The sequence below is a fragment of the Balaenoptera physalus genome, assembly GCF_965194825.1.
Source record: "Balaenoptera physalus genome assembly, chromosome: 10".
NCBI classification, from domain to species: Eukaryota; Metazoa; Chordata; class Mammalia; order Artiodactyla; family Balaenopteridae; genus Balaenoptera; species Balaenoptera physalus.
In genome coordinates, this window is record NC_138889.1 from 50,000,478 (window position 1) to 50,018,906 (window position 18,429).

General features: G+C 40.6%; 1 protein-coding gene and 1 long non-coding RNA gene across 7 annotated transcripts in view; one reads left to right on the plus strand and one right to left on the minus strand.

The window, feature by feature from the left end:
- The window catches only part of CCDC83 (coiled-coil domain containing 83), a 53,265-nt gene extending 45,539 nt beyond the window's left edge, over positions 1-7,726 (minus strand). The window contains exons 1-2 of the mRNA XM_082410298.1: positions 7,685-7,726; positions 1,500-1,622 (exon numbers count right to left, since the gene is read on the minus strand). Coding sequence (XP_082266424.1) covers positions 1,500-1,594 — 95 coding nt within the window. The 5' untranslated portion in view covers positions 1,595-1,622; positions 7,685-7,726. The remainder of the gene's footprint in view (positions 1-1,499; positions 1,623-7,684) is intronic.
- On the plus strand, positions 1,595-18,362 carry LOC309636772. Of its 6 annotated transcripts, none has more exons than XR_014250208.1 (5): positions 1,595-1,807; positions 2,899-2,946; positions 4,459-4,573; positions 6,725-6,811; positions 11,220-11,281. It is a non-coding gene; the product is annotated as an uncharacterized lncRNA (long non-coding RNA). The 6 variants fall into 6 exon arrangements; XR_014250209.1 differs by lacking the exon at positions 11,220-11,281 and adding an exon at positions 10,253-10,305; XR_014250210.1 differs by lacking the exon at positions 11,220-11,281 and adding an exon at positions 7,705-7,809.
- Positions 18,363-18,429: the final 67 nt, after the last annotated feature.

Here is an 18,429-nt window from a genome sequence, read left to right on the forward strand (position 1 = left end):
AGATTACAGACCAGATTGAAATCACAGAGCTGGACTTTTCGTCCACCTCTGCTAAGAAAAGATGAGCGAAGTTTTCAGTTATGCTGAGAAATGAGTGCAGGTACAATCTGGTCATCACTTAATTGTTATCTAGAAAATAAAGGGAACTTCATTAAAAGTCCCTTCCCGTGGATTTTTCTCTCTCAGTGTTCTGACCCTTTCACTATCTTCTAAAAAGAACATATGAATAGATTTGGAGTCTTGCAAGAAGGAGATGGATTTTCCCTGAATGTTGTTAAAAACAATTCTCTTAAACAAAGGCCTAGTCACCAGCAGTATGGACTCCTGACTTTCAACCTTGTTGCGCTCCAATAAATGGCTTCCCATTTCCAAAGCCCAAGTGTTCCACAGGGGTCTGCTTATCTGACCCTTGCCTAAACCCCCAGAGTCTGCTCTGCCCTCTCTCCCTCACTCTGCCATTTCTCACATCCTAGACTGTGATAAGCTCTTCCTCACCACAGCCTCTTTTCCATAAGTCTTCTGTCCATCACTCTGTCTCCTTAACACCTGTTCCTCTTTCAGAGATTAGCTCAACATCACTTCCTCAAACAAGCTTTTCCTGATCTATTTCAAGTCCTTCAGTTATACCATTACCCAGCACCTTACACTTTTCTTTCATAGAATCTTGTTTAGAGCTGTGTAATTTTTAAAAAAGACTGGACTAGCTATTTAATGTCCATCTCCCATGCTTCGTTAGGGCAGGGACCATGTGGCCCTGTTCACTGTGTCCTCCAGTGCCCAGCACTTGCCTTGTACTTGGTAAACATGCAAATACTTGTTCAATATGCATGAAGTACATTCTTATTTGAAAAAAGACTGACACTTATTCACTCACTCCCTAAGCATTACACATTAAAACACCTACCCTGGGCCCAAAGTTGAGGTTCAAAAGCTCTCAAGGGGCTTCCTCTCTGTTAGTTGGATAAAACATAAACACAGGATACGTATCACCCTTACTTTTGTCTCCATCTCCTGGGACAGAGACATTAAGAAATATTCTTATTAAAAACAATTATCTCTAAATCACTTGGATTTGATCTACAGGCATTTGGGGATAATGCAATTTGGAATGTCTAGAAATAAAAAAATAAAGAAATGTCCTCTTTTGCTCTTCTGTAAATGTACACTAACTATTCTATGTTGTATTTGAAGAGGTAAGCCTGCAAGCTGCTGTGTATATGTGGAGGAGTGACCAATAATACAATGAAGGGAGGGAGGGAGCCAAAACCCATTTATGAATGCTGTTTCATAGCTACTGCTTGGCTTGTGTTATAGTCAACGTGCAAAAACTTAAAAAAATATGCACATAGCACGAGTGCAATTATGTCTCCAATCCACCTCCAGTCCACCTTCTTTGATACCTTTTGAGCACTTCATTTTCCATTGGAGTCATATGAGTCTTAGCAGCAATGATTGCTACTTATGTATGGGAACTTTGGGATTTCGTAATCTAAGCTTACTGATAGTCGAGAAGTGCTTCACCGATAGGCAATTTGACTTCTTTTGGCGGTCCATCTTGAATATCCTTTTTATTTGTTTTCGACGTGTTTTCCATTGTGTTGCTTAGCTAGAAAGAAGAATACCTGTTAAAAAAAGAGACATAGGAAGAATAAATAAATTCTTTGTCCCTCTACTTGTGTTTACGAGATAAAGCACTGCTGGGACTTAATTTAAAACTGGCTCTTCCATCCAGATTGCTTCCACGTCCCCAGAGCTAACATCCACCACAATGCTGGGACCTCATCAATCAACTGGAGTCTTGAGTCTGGTGAGTTCCATGCGTAGCCCAGGTGCAGCATTCCCCCACCCAAAACTGTCTGAGACTCACTCTCTTATATTATCCATCAACAACTGTTGCCCCTGTCAAGCTTCTTTAAGCGCAAGGGCTAAACTTTTTCAATCATTTAATGTCTCCACAATGTTTGGTAGAGTGCACCACATGTAACAGCAGCTCGATATATGTCTTTTAGTTTTTAAAAAGTAAGACAAAACAAAAGCACAACTTTCTATGAGCACCAAGAGACTAGGCTCCAAAAGAATTAGAACTGGGATCCAAAAGAATTAGGTGTGGCCAGGATTGTTATAAAGAACAAATAAAAGGACAGACACATTAAAGTGTTTTTGAAATGGTTAAGAGGGTTACAAATGCAAAATAATAATAAGAATGATAATAATAATGTGTTATCATTAACAGTAACTGTTCATCAGCTATTAATTGCTTTTGTAACTAATAATAAAAACTATCAAAACTAATATTTTTTAAATGAGAAAATCAGGCCCAAGGTTCTTAGATTTTTATGGTAAGCAGAAATAACTTTGTGGATTTGGTAATGGATACTAATGCACATCGTTTAAGATCATAGTCTTCCTTGACAGATTTTTATCTTTTGATTTTTTATTAATCTCAAGAAAATAAGTGCCTAACCTTCAATCAGTGTGTTAGTAGTTGGGTGTGGTAGAAAGAACATAACCTTTGTAATTATTTGTTAAAATGGCTGGAAACTCCATGAGGGTGGGGATGGTGTAATTCTTGTGCATTACTGTCTTTCCCCACCTAGCACAGTAGATGCAGTCCTTGTCAAATGAATGAATGAACAGGTGGATGAATCAGGCAGACATATTTTAATCCTAGATCCACCATCTTTTACCTGTGTGACCTTGAGTAGGCTACTGAATCTTTTTGAGCTTCAGTTCCATCATTCCTAAAGTGAGAACAAAAATCTTATTCTAAACGCTGTAGTAAGGATTAAATAAGTTAATATTTAAAGCACCTAGCATAGTGTCTGACATATAGAAAGAGCTTAATAAGTATTCTGCCCCTTGAGTTATGGCTCCAGATTATGCTTCTTTAAATTTCAGGTAACTAAAGCAGAGGATGCCGGCCTGCTGCCAAGTATGATGAGAGGGGTAAAGACTAATCCATGTGGTTTGCTACTGTCGGCCTTCATCATTGATTTGGATCACTGAGTAGGCAGTCTACATAGGTCATTCAGATCCATAGTGGAGAAACTCTCTGAAATGAAAACATACTTTTCCCCTGCAGACATGCTGCTTACATAAGCAGACCTCCAGCAAGGCTCAGTCTTTGTGGCTGAGACTTTTCTTTTCTTTTTTTTTTTTTTTTTCATTTTATTTATTTATTTATTTATTTATGGCTGTGTTGGGTCTTCGTTTCTGTGCGAGGGCTTTCTCCAGTTGTGGCAAGTGGGGGCCACTCTTCATCGCAGTGCGCGGGCCTCTCACTATCGCGGCCTCTCTTGTTGCGGAGCACAGGCTCCAGACGCGCAGGCTCAGTAGTTGTGGCTCATGGGCCCAGCTGCTCTGCGGCATGTGGGATCCTCCGGGACCAGGGCTCGAACCCGTGTCCCCTGCACCGGCAGGCGGATTCCTAACCACTGCGCCACCAGGGAAGCCCGAGACTTTTCTTTTCTAGCCAAGCATGTTCATCTCTGCATCCTAATAGATTCTAGTATTCATGCATGCAAATATACCACAGTACTTTTTAACTGAAAATCACAAAGGTGACACATCAAAAAGATTTAATATATTAAGACACGGTAATATATTAAGTGATATCTTCTCAGATATGAAAGTATTGAGAATAATTCTATAAGCTGCATACCAAAATGTTTCATTATACCATCACAGGTCACAGAAACTTATCAGCTGGGAAAAAAATTTGCTTTCTTTTGTTTCAGATGCAGAATTGAATTTTTATATTATTTTCTATTTTAGAATTAGAATGTTTAACTTGACTGTTGCACAGAAACATAGCATGCTGTCAAGTGTTTCATTTTATAATAACAGTATTTAACAAAAACTTTTACTATAAAATATTTTATTTAAAAGCTAAAACAACATTAATTTCTAATTTTCTTTCTGAGTCATATGGAAGAGATCAAGAGTTACGGTTCCCACCTATGGTACCCATCTGGTGCTGGAGGATAAATGATCTCATCTTGCTCAATTACTTCAGTTACCTGGCTCTAATGTTTTCAACTCTCTGACCAATGTACAATTAGTTACCTAACTGAAGCTCACGGCAAAGGTTTTTAATAAAATATGAGTGAAAATGTAGATCCATTAAGCACAAATGATTTGTGCATAAACTATATTAAGATTCATTGTTTCATGCACTTTACAGAAAATTAGTAAGCCAATTGGATTGCCTGCTTAATAGCTGCCTTTTTGCAATGAGCTAATGACATTACCTCAAAATGTACTTTTGCATTAGATAATGTACTACAAACAACGGGGATTTTAATAAACATTTACAAGGATTTACAGTTCCTGACCACCTAGAGGATTTCTATCTCAGCATATCTTTTTTTTTTTTTGATGTGGACCATTTTTTTAAAGTCTTTATTGAATTTGTTACAATATTGCTTCTGTTTTCTGTTTTGGTTTTCTGGCCCTGAGGCATGTGGGATCTTAGCTCCCCAACCAGGGATTGAACCCTCACCCTCTGCACTGGAAGGCGAAGTCTTAACCACCGGATTTCCAGGGAAGTCCCGGATTTCTATCTCAGTAAAAGGTGAGAATTCTAGAAAAATAGTCACAAAGTAACATAACTATCTTCCAGGAAGATTTCACTTAAAATAATTCCTGACAGACATCTAATCGGCTTTGTCAGTAATTTCAAACATCTATTTAGTGCCTGTTCTCTGTGTGGCAATTTTCCTGGCCCTTGGTTATAAAATGTAGAAGAGGTGAGATCTCTACTCAGACTGATAGGAAGAAAGAAGCATACTCCAGCAGAACCTAAAAAAAAAGAGCAACTTTAAAAGGCTTGAGAAAACCATACAAGTAATGAAAGCTAGAGACATCTTCGCCCAAGGCATGACCTTTTGTGCGTGTCTGTTTTTCCTCTCCCAGCTCTGTTTGGGCATCAATAACACACACTATATAGTGAGGGCAGGTGAGGAGGGTGGGTTTGAAGGACTCAGGTATCCAGCCTTTTCAGAGACTACCTCATAATCATTTTCTGTCAGAAAATGTTTCAAAAAATATTCCCCAAATGCTTCTCAGTGAAAAGTAAGAAGTTTAGTAAAAAGGGACATATAGTAGCCATCTTCTTCAAATGAGCTGTTATCCCATAACGCTTTACTTGACTTTGCAAAATTACCCAAAAAACAAGGAGTGTGTCCCTTCCTGCACAGTCTCAGGATCCTGGCTCAATACCTAGAAAGCTCCTAATGACTTTTTTCATGACTTTGTGGAGCCATGAATATCCAGAAGCCTCCTAATGACTCCTTTCAAATTTTGTGGAGGCTGGGAGGGATGGCAGTTCTGCCCTAATACCTTTCCAGACGTTTGAAATGGATCCTGATGTTTGTTAGCTAATGTTTTATATAAATGTAGATTAAAATGGAAGATGTTTACTTAATAGCATTAGTAATGACAAAAGTTCTGAATAAGATTCCATCAGGGGTTGACAGCACGATTTAGTTAAAAGGTCTCTATATGGGTGCCGGAAGTCTTAAAGTCTAGTCAAGGCTTTGCCATTAACAAGCTATAACATTATGTAAATCTAACAACGACAACAATAATAATGCAGTACTTCCAAGAGCCTTTGTTAAAGAGCAATCTAACTTAAAAGGCACACATCTAACTATCAAGGCACTCATCTTCAACAAAACATAACTCCTTAAATACTGAATAGTAACTACTTCAGCAACTCATATCTTTGGGAATTCAAACACAGATGTTGGCACATAGGCCAGCATCTCCCATGGGCACAAACTAGATGTTCAATAAACGTCTGATGTGAATGACTGACTGGCAAATAGTGCATGCTTACTTTCTTTCCTAGTGGCCCTATTTATTTGCTTATAACGTTGTATATACCCTGAATTTGGAAAGTAAAATAACTTTTAAAATCAAATTCTCAATTCGGCTAGAACACATTTTCAATACAATTGAAAACATTTTAGAAATGCTCTCCAGCACATGTTAAAAAAAACAAAAACAAAAACCAAAAAAAACCTGAATGCATTTAAAGCCTCTTAGTAGTGATATCACCTAACAGTTAGTTTTACAAAATTTCAGACCCATCTCTTTTTGTATAGATTATGTATATATGGCCCCAAACAGCTTTAAAATGTAAGATAGAGCCAGTTTGGAGATATGTTAAATAACTCTACGTTCAAATCAAGGTATTTAAAAATATCTAGATGGATGACATTTTCAACTTTCACTTGCACGACTGACAATGTGCATTACATTAGCATGTATTTTCTTTAGCAATACAAATCCTTTGGTTAGTGGCACATTTTTGAACTACAGATCTCAAATTATATTGGATTCTTAGCTTAAAAATTGGTGTCTTTTGATCCAGAATTGCTAATAACAAATAGTTGGAAATGCAGTATATTATACTAACTTTTCTAGCAACCGGAACTACATTTTTTTCAACTCCTACTGTCCTTCAATTTTAGAAGTGTTAAAAAAGAAAAGAAACATAACTGTGAAGAGAATATTGTAAGGATAATGGAAATACATGCAGTACTTTTACACTCTGATGGTGGAGGAGAAAAAAAAGCCTTCTCTCCTTCAAAGAGCAGCGGTGAATAAAGACGACCAGCTGGGGCTGGGTCTTGGGGCTGGTGGAAAGGAAATCCATGAGCAATTATTACACACACTGATAAACACCCAGTCTTATTATTTTCCTTCTCTGCCTTCACAGAAACCTTTTCTTCCCCCTCAGATGGGGCATCTTCTCCCACCTCCCAACCGTTTCCTCAAGTCTCTCCGCCCAGCAGAGAATGATGGGGTAAGAAGGGGAATGAGAAAACAAATAAGCCGCTATACAAATCTGGCAAATTAATAAAAGAAAGAAACCAAGTGTCCTGTTTAGAAGGATGCTGCCAGCAGCCAGGGCAAAAAACCGAAACCAGCCTATGGATTGGGTGGGTGAGGGTGAAAGGCCATCAAGCCCACACGGAGCACTTATAAGGTACCTGCAGTGGGAGGAGTTCTGTGCTGGTACGGAGAAGGGTTCGAGGGTTTGCGGGGTACTCATTCTAAAGGCATTCACCAGACTGGGAATTCAGTGAGAAGCGCACTAAGAAGATGAGTCTAGACCTAGCTCCTCCACCGGTGAGTTTTATAACCACGGACAGGTCTCTAACCCCCTCTGACCCTCAGTTTCTCGTCCATCTTTCCTACTTCCTGTCGGAGTTATTAATGAGGCTCTAATGCTTTGGGTAAATTGTCAAGTGATAAAGCCCCATACAAATGGAAGGCATTAGTTTACTGAGCATCTACTGTGTGCTGGAGACTGTGAGGGCAAACCTGAATCAAATTCAGATCTGAAAATCTAGAAAGGCAAATAACAATGTATCCAAGGGTTCTATTGCAAGGCGGAAAAAGAGATGTGTTAATATTCCGATCAGATCAAAAGTTCTTCCTCCTTCTGTGTCTCCTGGGTGAAAAGGAGGGGTCAGCCTATGAGAATCCTTCTCAGCGGCTCCTAACCGCCCAGAAATTCGTCCGGCGTGGGGCCCCAGAAGGTTGGCACCCCAGGACCATTTTGCGGCGGAGTAAGCAGCAGGGCCGGTGGGGTGGGGCGGAGATGCTCGTAAAGTCTTAAGTGTCAGACTGGAAGGAGTCGGGGCCGAACAAGGAGGCTAGGCAGCCTTCTGACCTCCCCTCGACGGCTTCCAGGTGCGGATACACAGCAACGGGCCCGGAAGTAGCACTCGCGTAGGCCGGCGGACCAGGCCCACTCACTCCACAGCCGTCGCCGCGGCGCCCTCCGTTTCCAAGGCGACCGGCGAGCTAGGGCCTCCCCCGCCCACCACCAAACAGCCGCGAGCGGCGGGCCAGGCGCGCCACCTGGTGGCAGCAAGGGGAACAATCAGGCCGAGGTCCCGCGCTGCCTCCCTAGCAGCGGGTACCGCGCTCTTCCACCTTCTTCCCGCGGGGCTGTCACCGCCGCAAGCCACCCAGCTGACTCCACAAGACGCGCTCGCCCACCTTGCCTCCCTCTAGAGGCAAACTGGGAAGTGGTGAGAAGTGTAGAGACTTGACGTCTGGGCTCTGTGTTGTGACAGTAAGCGGCTCACTTGTTTCTTCCACTGTAAAATGAGACGTCAGGACTGGTCTGTGGTTTTCAAGCAGCGCGTAGCATCCTACGATGTTGGGATGTGTGCGCGTGACGGGGATTCAGCGCGCCCCCGCCACCCCTACCCGCCCCTTCCACCAGGGCAGCTTTTCTCCTGTCTACTTTTGTTTTGTGTAAGAATTCTTTTAACTGCAAACAGAAGTGCAAACTCCTGGACTAAATGCTTGTAAGGTAACTTACAGCTTTAAAAGTCCTTGATCCGGCTTGTTTTCTTTCTCGTTTTACTTTTTTGCTTCTAAACCTTAAGAAAACCGGTGTAGATTTTGTCTTTCCCTTTCTTTGCACTTTTGGCAGCTCTCTCCTAATTCAGGGGGAAAAAATATCACACACCTACAACCTCTAACGGACCTCTTTTCCTCATCTGCGTTCTTCTCATTCTCTGCCTCAAGACAATTTCTTACATCCTGAGAGCACTTAGAATCAATTATTCATCCTTTTGTCCCCAGAAGACAAAAATGAGGCGCTCTCTTGGGCCTCCACTCTCTGCATAAGTCTCCTGTTTGGCATTCTTGAATTTGATTTAAAAAATACATTTTATATGTTTTATGATTAATGCTGTTACATTAATACATATTAAGAACTTAAGGAAGGGAACTGAAGCAGTGAATAAAAATATTAATTACCTTTGGTTAAGGTAGTTTTTCTCATCAATAAAAAGTCATCCAAAACCTAGCCAGTTTGAGATCATTTATGTCTCCTACCTCATTCGAACCGCCCTTTATTCTATTAGTGTTACATATTTCTTTAGTGCCAATTATAATAATAACAACAGGTGGGGATATGGGGTAAAATTATTGAATAGAGTTCGATGCAAGAGGGACAAAAAAAAAGCTACCACACAAATTTTTTAAAGCATGGGGATTTTTTTGTTGCTGTTCAATGGAAAAACAATTTTGTGATTCTTCAGTACTTTGAATTCATTCCCAAATCACTTTCTATAAATCTTAGGCCAGCTTCTTTTGCTAGAGCCTGGGCCCATGGTCAAAAATGTACTTTTACCCTATCATTTATCTCCTGTGCAGTTTTTCTTATGGTGTTTGCCAGTTTGTGGTCAAACAGTGAAGCCAGATAAAAACCATTTGCTGAGTTTCCTCATTTGACCTTGATTTTCTGTTAGCCTTGCCATGTTGAATGAGGCAGAAATAGAGGCAGGAGAGTTTCTGTGGTAGAAAAAGCCAAATATGTTGTCTGATTTTGGCAAAAGCACAAAGAACTCGTTTGGTATGTTCTGTTGCTAACCATTTTATACTTTAAAACCTATTTTCATTACCTCTGTGAATAGACCATAAGGCAATCAACTAAATGTATTAATATTAAATCTCACAATAATTTTTAGGAACACAAGCTAGTGATTAACCCATTGGCTTTGTAAACCAGTTCAAACTTCTAGTAAATCAGAGCTTTTACTGACAACAAAGTTACTTCTGAGAAATATAAAAGCCCTGCTATAACTTTTTATCCAAAAACTTTGTTCCTGACAAATTTGAAACCGTTAAATTGGTGTTCTGCCAAAAAAAAAAAAAAGTCATAAGTAAAATATTCTCTTGAGGGGAAAAGTTTACATCACCTTTAAGCAGGCATGGTGACAAACTCATAGAGGAGATTATGTTTTGACCCATCAACTACAGCATGATGAGTCTCAAAAGAATTTAGCTAAGTGAAAAAGCCGACTGTGAGAAATTATATACTATATCACATGAAATTCTAGAAAATCCTGGAAGCAGATCACTGGTTGCCTAGTGCTGATGGGGGGAATGAGGGGATTGACTACAAGGGGGCAGGAGGGAACTTTTTAGGATGAAGGAAATGTTCTATAACTTGATTGCAGTGGTGGTTACAGGGTATATGTATTTGTTAAAACTCATCAAATTATCTTTAAATGGGTACATTCTATTGTATATAAATTATATGTTTAAAAGTTAATTTAAAAAATAGCTAAAGTTATTTGATAAGTCCTCTCATCAAGAGATGGGGGTCTCTGTTTCCTCTCCTTGAATCTGAGTGGTCTTCATGACTGCTTCAACCAAGAGAATATGGCAGAAATGACTCTACGTTACTTCCAAGGCTAGGTCATAAAAACTCATGCAGCTTCTTCCAGGTTCTTTTGGGATACTTGCTCTGAGGGAGGCCAGCTGCCACGTAAAAAGCCTACTTGGAGACGACCATGCTAGAGAGACCAAGCGTAGGTTCTGTGGTTAACCAACTGAGTCCTGCCTTCCAGCCCACAAAGTGCCAGGCCTGTGAGTGAAAACAGCTTGGATCCTCCCAGCCAGCCCATCCATCAGCTGAGTATTGCTGAGCTGATCTCAGTTGATGCCACAAGGAGCAAGAGATCACCAATTACTAACCTACAGAATCTGAGATTCGGTTGTTTTAAGCCGCTGGGCTTTGATAGTGCATTAGTTGTCCATCGCTATATGACAAATTACCCCAACGTTTAGTGATTCAAGACAACAATAATCACTTATTATCTCACAGTTTCTATGCATCAGGAATTTAGGAGCAAGTTGACTGGGCAGTTCTAACTTGGGATATCTCATGAGGGCAGATGTTGGACAGATTCTGTCTCTGCCTGAAGGAGCTTTCAGTCTAGGAAGAGGGAGGGGCAGACAAATGAATAAGCAACTGCAACAGAGCTGGATAACCCCTGGAACAGAGGTAAAAGCAGAGTGCTAAGGGAAAACCGAGCCCAACCTTGAGGGTCAAGGAAAAATTCCTAGAGGAAGTGAGGTCTAAACTGAGTCTTGACAGTGAGCAGGAATGGGTCAGTTTGGAGGGTGTGCGAGGGGCTGGGACAGAGGCATGGGCATGTACAAAGGTCTAGAGGTCAAAATGAACATGATGAGTTTCTCATGGAGCTGAAAGAAATTTACTAATGGTTAGATCACAGGGTCCCAGAGAGAAAAAAGGAGCGAGAGGGGAGGCTGGAGAAGCAAGCAGGGGCAGATCCTGATGGGTCCTTATGATAACAAATGTTCACTCTGGCCACAGTGTGGAGGAGGATGGGAGAAGTCAGGATGGGGACAGTTTCCAGGATGAACTCCACTGACCACAGTTCCAATCTTTTTCTGCCTAAGGGCCTCTCCCTTAGGTCTAGTTTCTGGTCCAAGAAACGTGTCTCAGGATCTGCCTTTTGCCAGATTGCAGCAACTGGCAAAAAGAATGACCTCATCTTCCTGGCTCAAGTTATCAGCTTGCCTAATCTCTGGAGCCTTCTATGACTCAGGTGAGATGCCCACCTCCACACCAGGAAGTAGTCTATGAAGCTCTGCCTCCAGCAAACATATGAAAGGAATTATTATTATTATTTTTTAAACATCTTTATTGGAATATAATTGCTTTACAATGTTATGTTAGTTTCTGCTCTATAACAAAGTGAACAGCTATATGTATACATACATCCCCATATCCCCTCCCTCTTGCGTCTCCCTCCCACCCTCTAGGTGGTCACAAAGCACCGAGCTGATCTCCCTGTGCTATGCGGCTGCTTCCCACTCGCGATCTATTTTACACTTGGTGGTGTATGTATGTCCATGCCACTCTCTCATGGAGTAACACTACCTCATATCTGGAGAATAGGGCAGTAGAGATAATAATTTCCACCTTTTAAGAACTGTATTTATATAACTGTTTTCCCCTTGATTTTTTTATTATTGTGGTAAGAACACATGATATCTGCCCTCTTAACAAAATCTTAGGTGTATAATACAATATTGTTAGCTATAGGCACTATATTTAACAGCAGATCTCTAAAATTTATGCATCTGGCATAACTGAAACTTTGTTGAATAGCAGCTCCCCATTTCCCCCTCCTATGAGCTTGATTATTTTAGATATTCCATATAAGTGGAATCATGTAGTATTTTTCCTTCTGTGACTGGCTTATTTCCCTTAGCATAACGTCTTCCAGTTTATCCATGTTGTTGCAAATGGTAGTATTTTCTTCTTCCATTAAAGATACATAATATTCCATTAATATGAATGTACCATGTTTTGTTTATCCATTCATTTATCAATGGACATTGAAGTTGTTTCTATATTTTGGTTATTGTGACTAATACTGCAGTGAACATAGGAGTGCAGATATCTCTTTGAGATCCTGATTTCAATTCTTTTGGATAAATACCCAGAAATGGGATTGCTGGATCCTATGGTAGTTCTATTTCAAATTTTTTGAAGAACCTCCATACATTTTTTCCCAATTTTTTAATTCACAATTCAGTAGCTTTCCTGTCTATCAGAAACACTGATTTAGAATAGACTATGGGAAAATGTGTCATATAAAAATATCACAAAAAGAACAAAGGGTTTAACTACATACTGATAGTATATGTTCAAAACCTAAAGGATAATTTTTTTAAAGTTCTCAAAACTTTTGACTTAGCATATTGCATTGGAAAGGAACTACGTGCCTGAAGAGAAAATATATAACATTGAAGAATGTCAATTCTTTCCAAAGAAATGTATAAGTTTAATGCAGATCTACAAAAAAGTATTTGTTTGCAGAAGGGAAAATAATTGGGACATTTTCAGGACTATAAATCAATATTAGCACATCCAAGGTAGTGTGCTGTATTTTTAAATGAAAAGAAATAATGAGGTTTTGGGTTACTCCCTACACTTCATATGGTGTTGAAAAATACTAAATATTTTACCTTTTATACAGCACACTAGCTAAGAAAACCAATGCAAAAGACCACATTGTGTGATTCCTTTTAGAAGATATTTCCAGAAAAAGCAAATCTCCCGAGACAAAAATTGAGAGACTTCAGTTAGGGCTTTACACAGTAGGGTCACCAGCAGGGGGACCACTTGGAGAGAGAACTGTCCAAATGAGGGATGTGTAGCTCAACAGGGCGCTGCGGAGAGAAGTCTTTGGGTGCTGAAATTGAAAGATCCTTCTAGTGAATGCACTTGACTTTGGGAATTGCTCATTGTGGTGTCTAGAGAGACTGAGAGACATAGGATACAGAACCACGCTTTGTTGATGCTTATTTTCTTTAAGAACATGAAATTTGGAGTAAGTCCAGAGTTTTTCTGAAGCTGCTTACCAGCTGTGTGACCTTGGATAAGTTACTTCTCTTTTCTGTACCGCAATTCCTCATCTGTAAATGGAGATAATATTGCATACCTCTCTGGGCTGTTCAGAAGATTAAATAAATGCTTGGTACAATTCCTGGCACATAGTAGGTTCTCAATGAATATTAGTTCTCCATCATACTCCTTCTAAAGTATTATTTTAGAGGGAATGCCAGAAAGTAGGAAAAGTAGAGCTCTTCTGGGTCATATTTCCCATGTGGCTGGTCTGGTGGGACCCAAATATGCATCTCTGACCCAGCTGCAAACCTGTACACCCAGCTGCCTACTCAGCATCAGTTAGATGTATCACAGGAACACCATGCCCCAAACTCATTATCTCCTACCCCCTCTAACCTGCCCCTTCTCCTCGAGGCTGTGTCCATATTCAGTCAATAGCACCAGCATCTACTTCACTGTTCAAGCCTGAAGATGGGGAGTTATTCTCAACTCTTTCCTTTCCCCAGACCCTAGACCTAATCAACCTTCGAGTTCTGTCAGTCTACCTAGAAATTCGGTAGATTGAACCCATTCATTAATTTTCATCAAAAATATTTGTTGAGCAGCTCGCTTTGAACTAAGCACCATGTCAGGTTCCGTCTTCACTGCCTTCTCCCTAATCCGGGTCACAGTTTTCTCCTATTGACTGAAGAAATAGGTTCCCAACTAGTTGCCCTGAATCTACTTTTTATTTCCTCTAATCCTTTCTCCACGTTCTTCCAGAGATTCATTCCTTTGCTTAAGACCTTAAGTGGCTTCCCACAGAGCCCTCAGGAAAGAATTACTGACACAGCTGGTAAGGCTTTCTAAAATCCAGGCCCCCCAGGTATAGGGCAGGTTCCTGCTGTGTGCTCCAGTCACTGGTTGGGTTCCCCCAGAAGCACAGCCTGAGACTGAGATTTGAGTGCAAGTTGTTAATTTGGGAGGTAGTCTCAGGGAGCTCTGGTAGGAGGATGGGGAAATGAGGAGGGAAGGAAAAGAAGCCAATTCAGCATGCATTGGTGAACAAGTTACTGAGAGATGGGTAACTGGGGCTCAGCCTCAGTGGAGAACTCTGGGAGACAGTGTATGCTATGGACTGAACTGTGTTCCCCCAAAACGTGTATGTTGAAGCTCTAATCCCAAATGTGACTGTGTCTGGAGATAGGGCCTATAGGGAGGTAATTAAACATCAAGGAGGCCCTACAGTGAGATGGTGAGGGTGGGGCCTTGATGCAATAGGATTAGTGTCTTCAAAAAGAGGCACCAGAGAGTTTCTCTCTCTCTCTCTCTCTCTCTCTCTCTCTCTCTCTCTCTCTCTCTCCACACAAGAGGTCACGTGAGCCCACAAACCAGGAAGAGACGCTTCACCGGAAACCACGCATGCTGGCACCCTAATCTCAGCCGTCCAACCTCTAAGAACTGTGAGAAAAAAATTTCCTGTTGTTTAAGCCACTCAGTCTATGGCATTTTGTTAGCTCAAGCTAAGACAGCATGCAACAACCTCAGAGTTGCCGGGGTGCGCTGGGTGGAAGCGGGTAGTTAACTCTCAATCCTCATTTGCCATTGGTTTAGGGCTGCACCTGAAGGCACTGATTCCCCAGCAATCACGGCTTGCACTGCGCAAGGGCTGAGCTCCTGTTCCCCTGGGCCAGAAAAGTTCTCACTCAGCCTGAGAGTCCCTGGTGGGAAGAAGCCTCTGGCTTACCTGGTGAGAGCTAAGGGATATGGGCAGGGCGATAGTGTCTACCATAGCTCCCAGAAAGCATTTTACCTCTGCTTTGTGGCTCTCTTTACCCGGTGGTGACCCATCAGCTAATCTGTTAGTTCTATAAGGGTGCAGATGATACCTCTCTGCTTCACCAATATACCACCAGGGCTAAGCACAGAGCCTGATATGTAATAGGTGCTCAAGAGATATTTAGTGAATGTGTGGATAAATGAACTATGGTGATCCTTTCAGAAAGTAACCCAGTCATGGCATGCTTTGCATTTGACAGAGAAATTACACATGCAGCAAAAAAACCTCTAAGTTATTGTTACATCTGAATCCCTATATTCACATAAATCACTGAAATTTCTTAACAGTGCCAATTAAGGGCCTTACTAGGCTTTCTAAATAAAGCTTAGGATGTTCATTTTTATCCCTTTGCAGCAAATACAGTCCTGATATCTTTTTTCTAGACCCAGGTCCGTTCCACACGTTGTGCTGGGTCCAGGGAAGATGCACGCTCCACACGTTTTGCCGGGGCCGGGCAGCTTGGCTCACCCCGGGAGCTGGCTCCCAGCTGCTCATCAGCATGAGTGCAAACAGGTGGAGCATACAAAGGTGGCTTTATAGAGCTTGGACTTAATCCTGTGAGCACTGTCGAGCCGCGGAATGTTTCCCAGCATGCCAAAAGCAAGACTTTAGAAAAATGAATGGAACAGTGATACTTAGGCAGGGATGGACTGGGAAGAGACTGGAGGCTGGGGAACAAAAAGAGAGGAAAGAAGCCTGAGACAGCGTGGCTGACAGAAACTTTTGAGCTGTGTGAAACTTTCCACTGTGGGTCACTAGGCTGACTGGGGACAGAGAAATCACTGTGGTGAATGAATCAAAGTATACCCCTTCCTGTTATGTTCTCTTTGAAGTTATTTCCTAAAGCACCAAAGGGGTGTTTGTAAGAAGAGTAATAGGCAATCATAAAAGTTCCCTGTAAACAATCAAGAATGCAAGTTCCCATAGCTGTGTAGGTTTAAAAAGGAGGCAAAGTGGCATTGATTTTGGTGTGTTCCTGGGATAATGCACGAATGTTCCACGTGTACTGCACTTGACTTTCTCTGAAACTAATAAACTTTGTGCTTTTAAGGGTAAAACTTTGTCTAAACTTAAAATACTCCTCGTCACATGTTCTGTATCTTGATTATAGTGGTGATTACTTGCTGATATTCATGTATCAAAACTCATCAAATTCTACATTTAAAATTGGTGAGTTTGTAAGTAAGTTATGCCTCAATAAAGCTGATTTTTAAAAATTGAATAAAGTTCAAATATACCCAGAGATTAATCCAGGCAAATAATACATATGTATGATTCCATCTACGTAAAACTCCAGAAAATGCAAGCTAATGTATAGCGCGAGAAAGCAGATCAATGGTTGCTTTGTCGTGGGCAGGGTAGGGTCAGGAGGCAGGAATTACACAGGATCATGAAGACTCTTATGGCAGTAATGGGTATGTTCATAATCTTCAGTGTGCTGTCAGTTTCAAAGGTGTATACGTATGTCAGAACATATTTCAATGAAATGGCATATCTCTTTACCCCTGCCTGTAAAGTTTATGATGTTGGGAACCATGACCTTCACTACTATATCTCCAACATCTAACCTAGAGCCTGGCGTATATTTGTTGAATAAATTAACAGTTTGGGAAATATTAGCGTAGTGGGATAAATCTAGTTCCCAGCTCCGTCGTGTTCTAGCTTTGTAAATGTCTCTAAATCACTGAATGTCTCTAATCTCAGTTTGCTCACTGGTGAAATAGAGTTAATAATATTGATCTCATAGGATTGTTGTGAGGGTTACAAATGATGTATCTAAAAAGTTACAAATTAGACCTTGGCAATGATAGATGCTAAATAAGTGGTAGCTTTTATTACTATTTGTAAGACATGCCTCATAATTTCTGGGGATTAGAATGTACTTATTGTTTTGCACGTATGCACTTTGGAACATACACATATAGCCATTCCAAATAGGGAGTAATGTAAAGAGCTTTAGCCCATAATGGATCACTGCATAAGTGTGATAATTAATGGATTATTCCAGAAAGTGGATTTTAAAATGATATAGACTTAAAACTAGGTAGAATTGCTTTCAAAAATAAGCCAGCACAGTGGTTTCATGGGTGCATACATATGTCAAAATTTGTGCAGTTTATTATATATCAGTTATATAGCAATCAGGCTGTTTTCTTTAAAAAATTAAGCCACCAACAAGTGGAATTAAATACATGAAATAGCTCTATTATTTAGGATGAAGTTTGATTAATTTAATTATTTTTTTAACCAAAGAGATCTGTCTCCATTATTTGGCTTCAATTTGAGGACAAGTTAATTGTTTCTCAGACAGTTCTTTTTTTAATTGAGATTTGAACTGCAGTTTGACAAATGTCAATGACATCACTGCTGAAACTGCACTCCTTAAATGTAAATATTTGCTGAAAGTTAATCTTGCTTTGACAGTACAAAAGGAAACTTATCTCCATTTCAGGATTGATGGTTGCTTTTTGTAGTGATGCCTGAAAAATATGCATAATGCCAGTTTTTTTCTGTCGTCCTTCACAGATCTGATACTAAATGAACTTGGGCCTCTTTCTGAAGAGTGACTACTTAAGTATACAATTAATAAACCATGAGTATCTGCACATGATTCAACAGTCTATTTTTGCTACTGTTTTGGCAGTAATAATCATTGTATTATTTATTTAACACCCATTGAGTACACCTAACTTGGATTAGCCAACCCAAAGACCTGTGAATAAAGCCCCAGGGCATAGAACGGAAAGCTGAAAAAGAGCAGATGTGGGTCAGCCAGCAGGTGATGCTTCCATGAATTTGATGAAGAACTTGGAGATAGAGTGTCTTAGTTTGTGTTCCCCCAAAAGCAGACTCTGAGACAAGAACCTGAGATTCATATAGTTTATTTAGGAAGTGATTTCTGGAAGCACAAATAAGGAAGTGAGAGAAGTGAACAGGAAAGGGAGAAATACCAAGAAAAGGTGCATTAATGAGCAAGTTGAGGGGACTTCCCTGGTGGTGCAGTGGGTAAGACTCCGCACTCCCAATGCAGGGGGCCTGGGTTTGATCCCTGGTCGGGGAACTAGATCCTGCATTCATGCTGCAACTAAAAGATCCCGTGTACTGCAACTAAGACCTGGCGCAGCCAAAAAATAATAATAATAAATAAATAAAATAATTATTTTTTTAAAAAATGAGCGAGTTGATGCTGTGGGAGACTGGGGCTCAGTCTCACTAGGGACCCTCTGAGGAGTCATTTGAACAAGCTTCACAATTGTCCCACAGAGGGATAGTGACTCTGGAGTATTTTTCAGCAGAGTCATGGCCTCGTTGTTTGAAGGATGCCCTGGAAAGTGGGGACATTAATTACTCACACACACACACACGCACACACACACACACACACACACACACACACACACACACACAC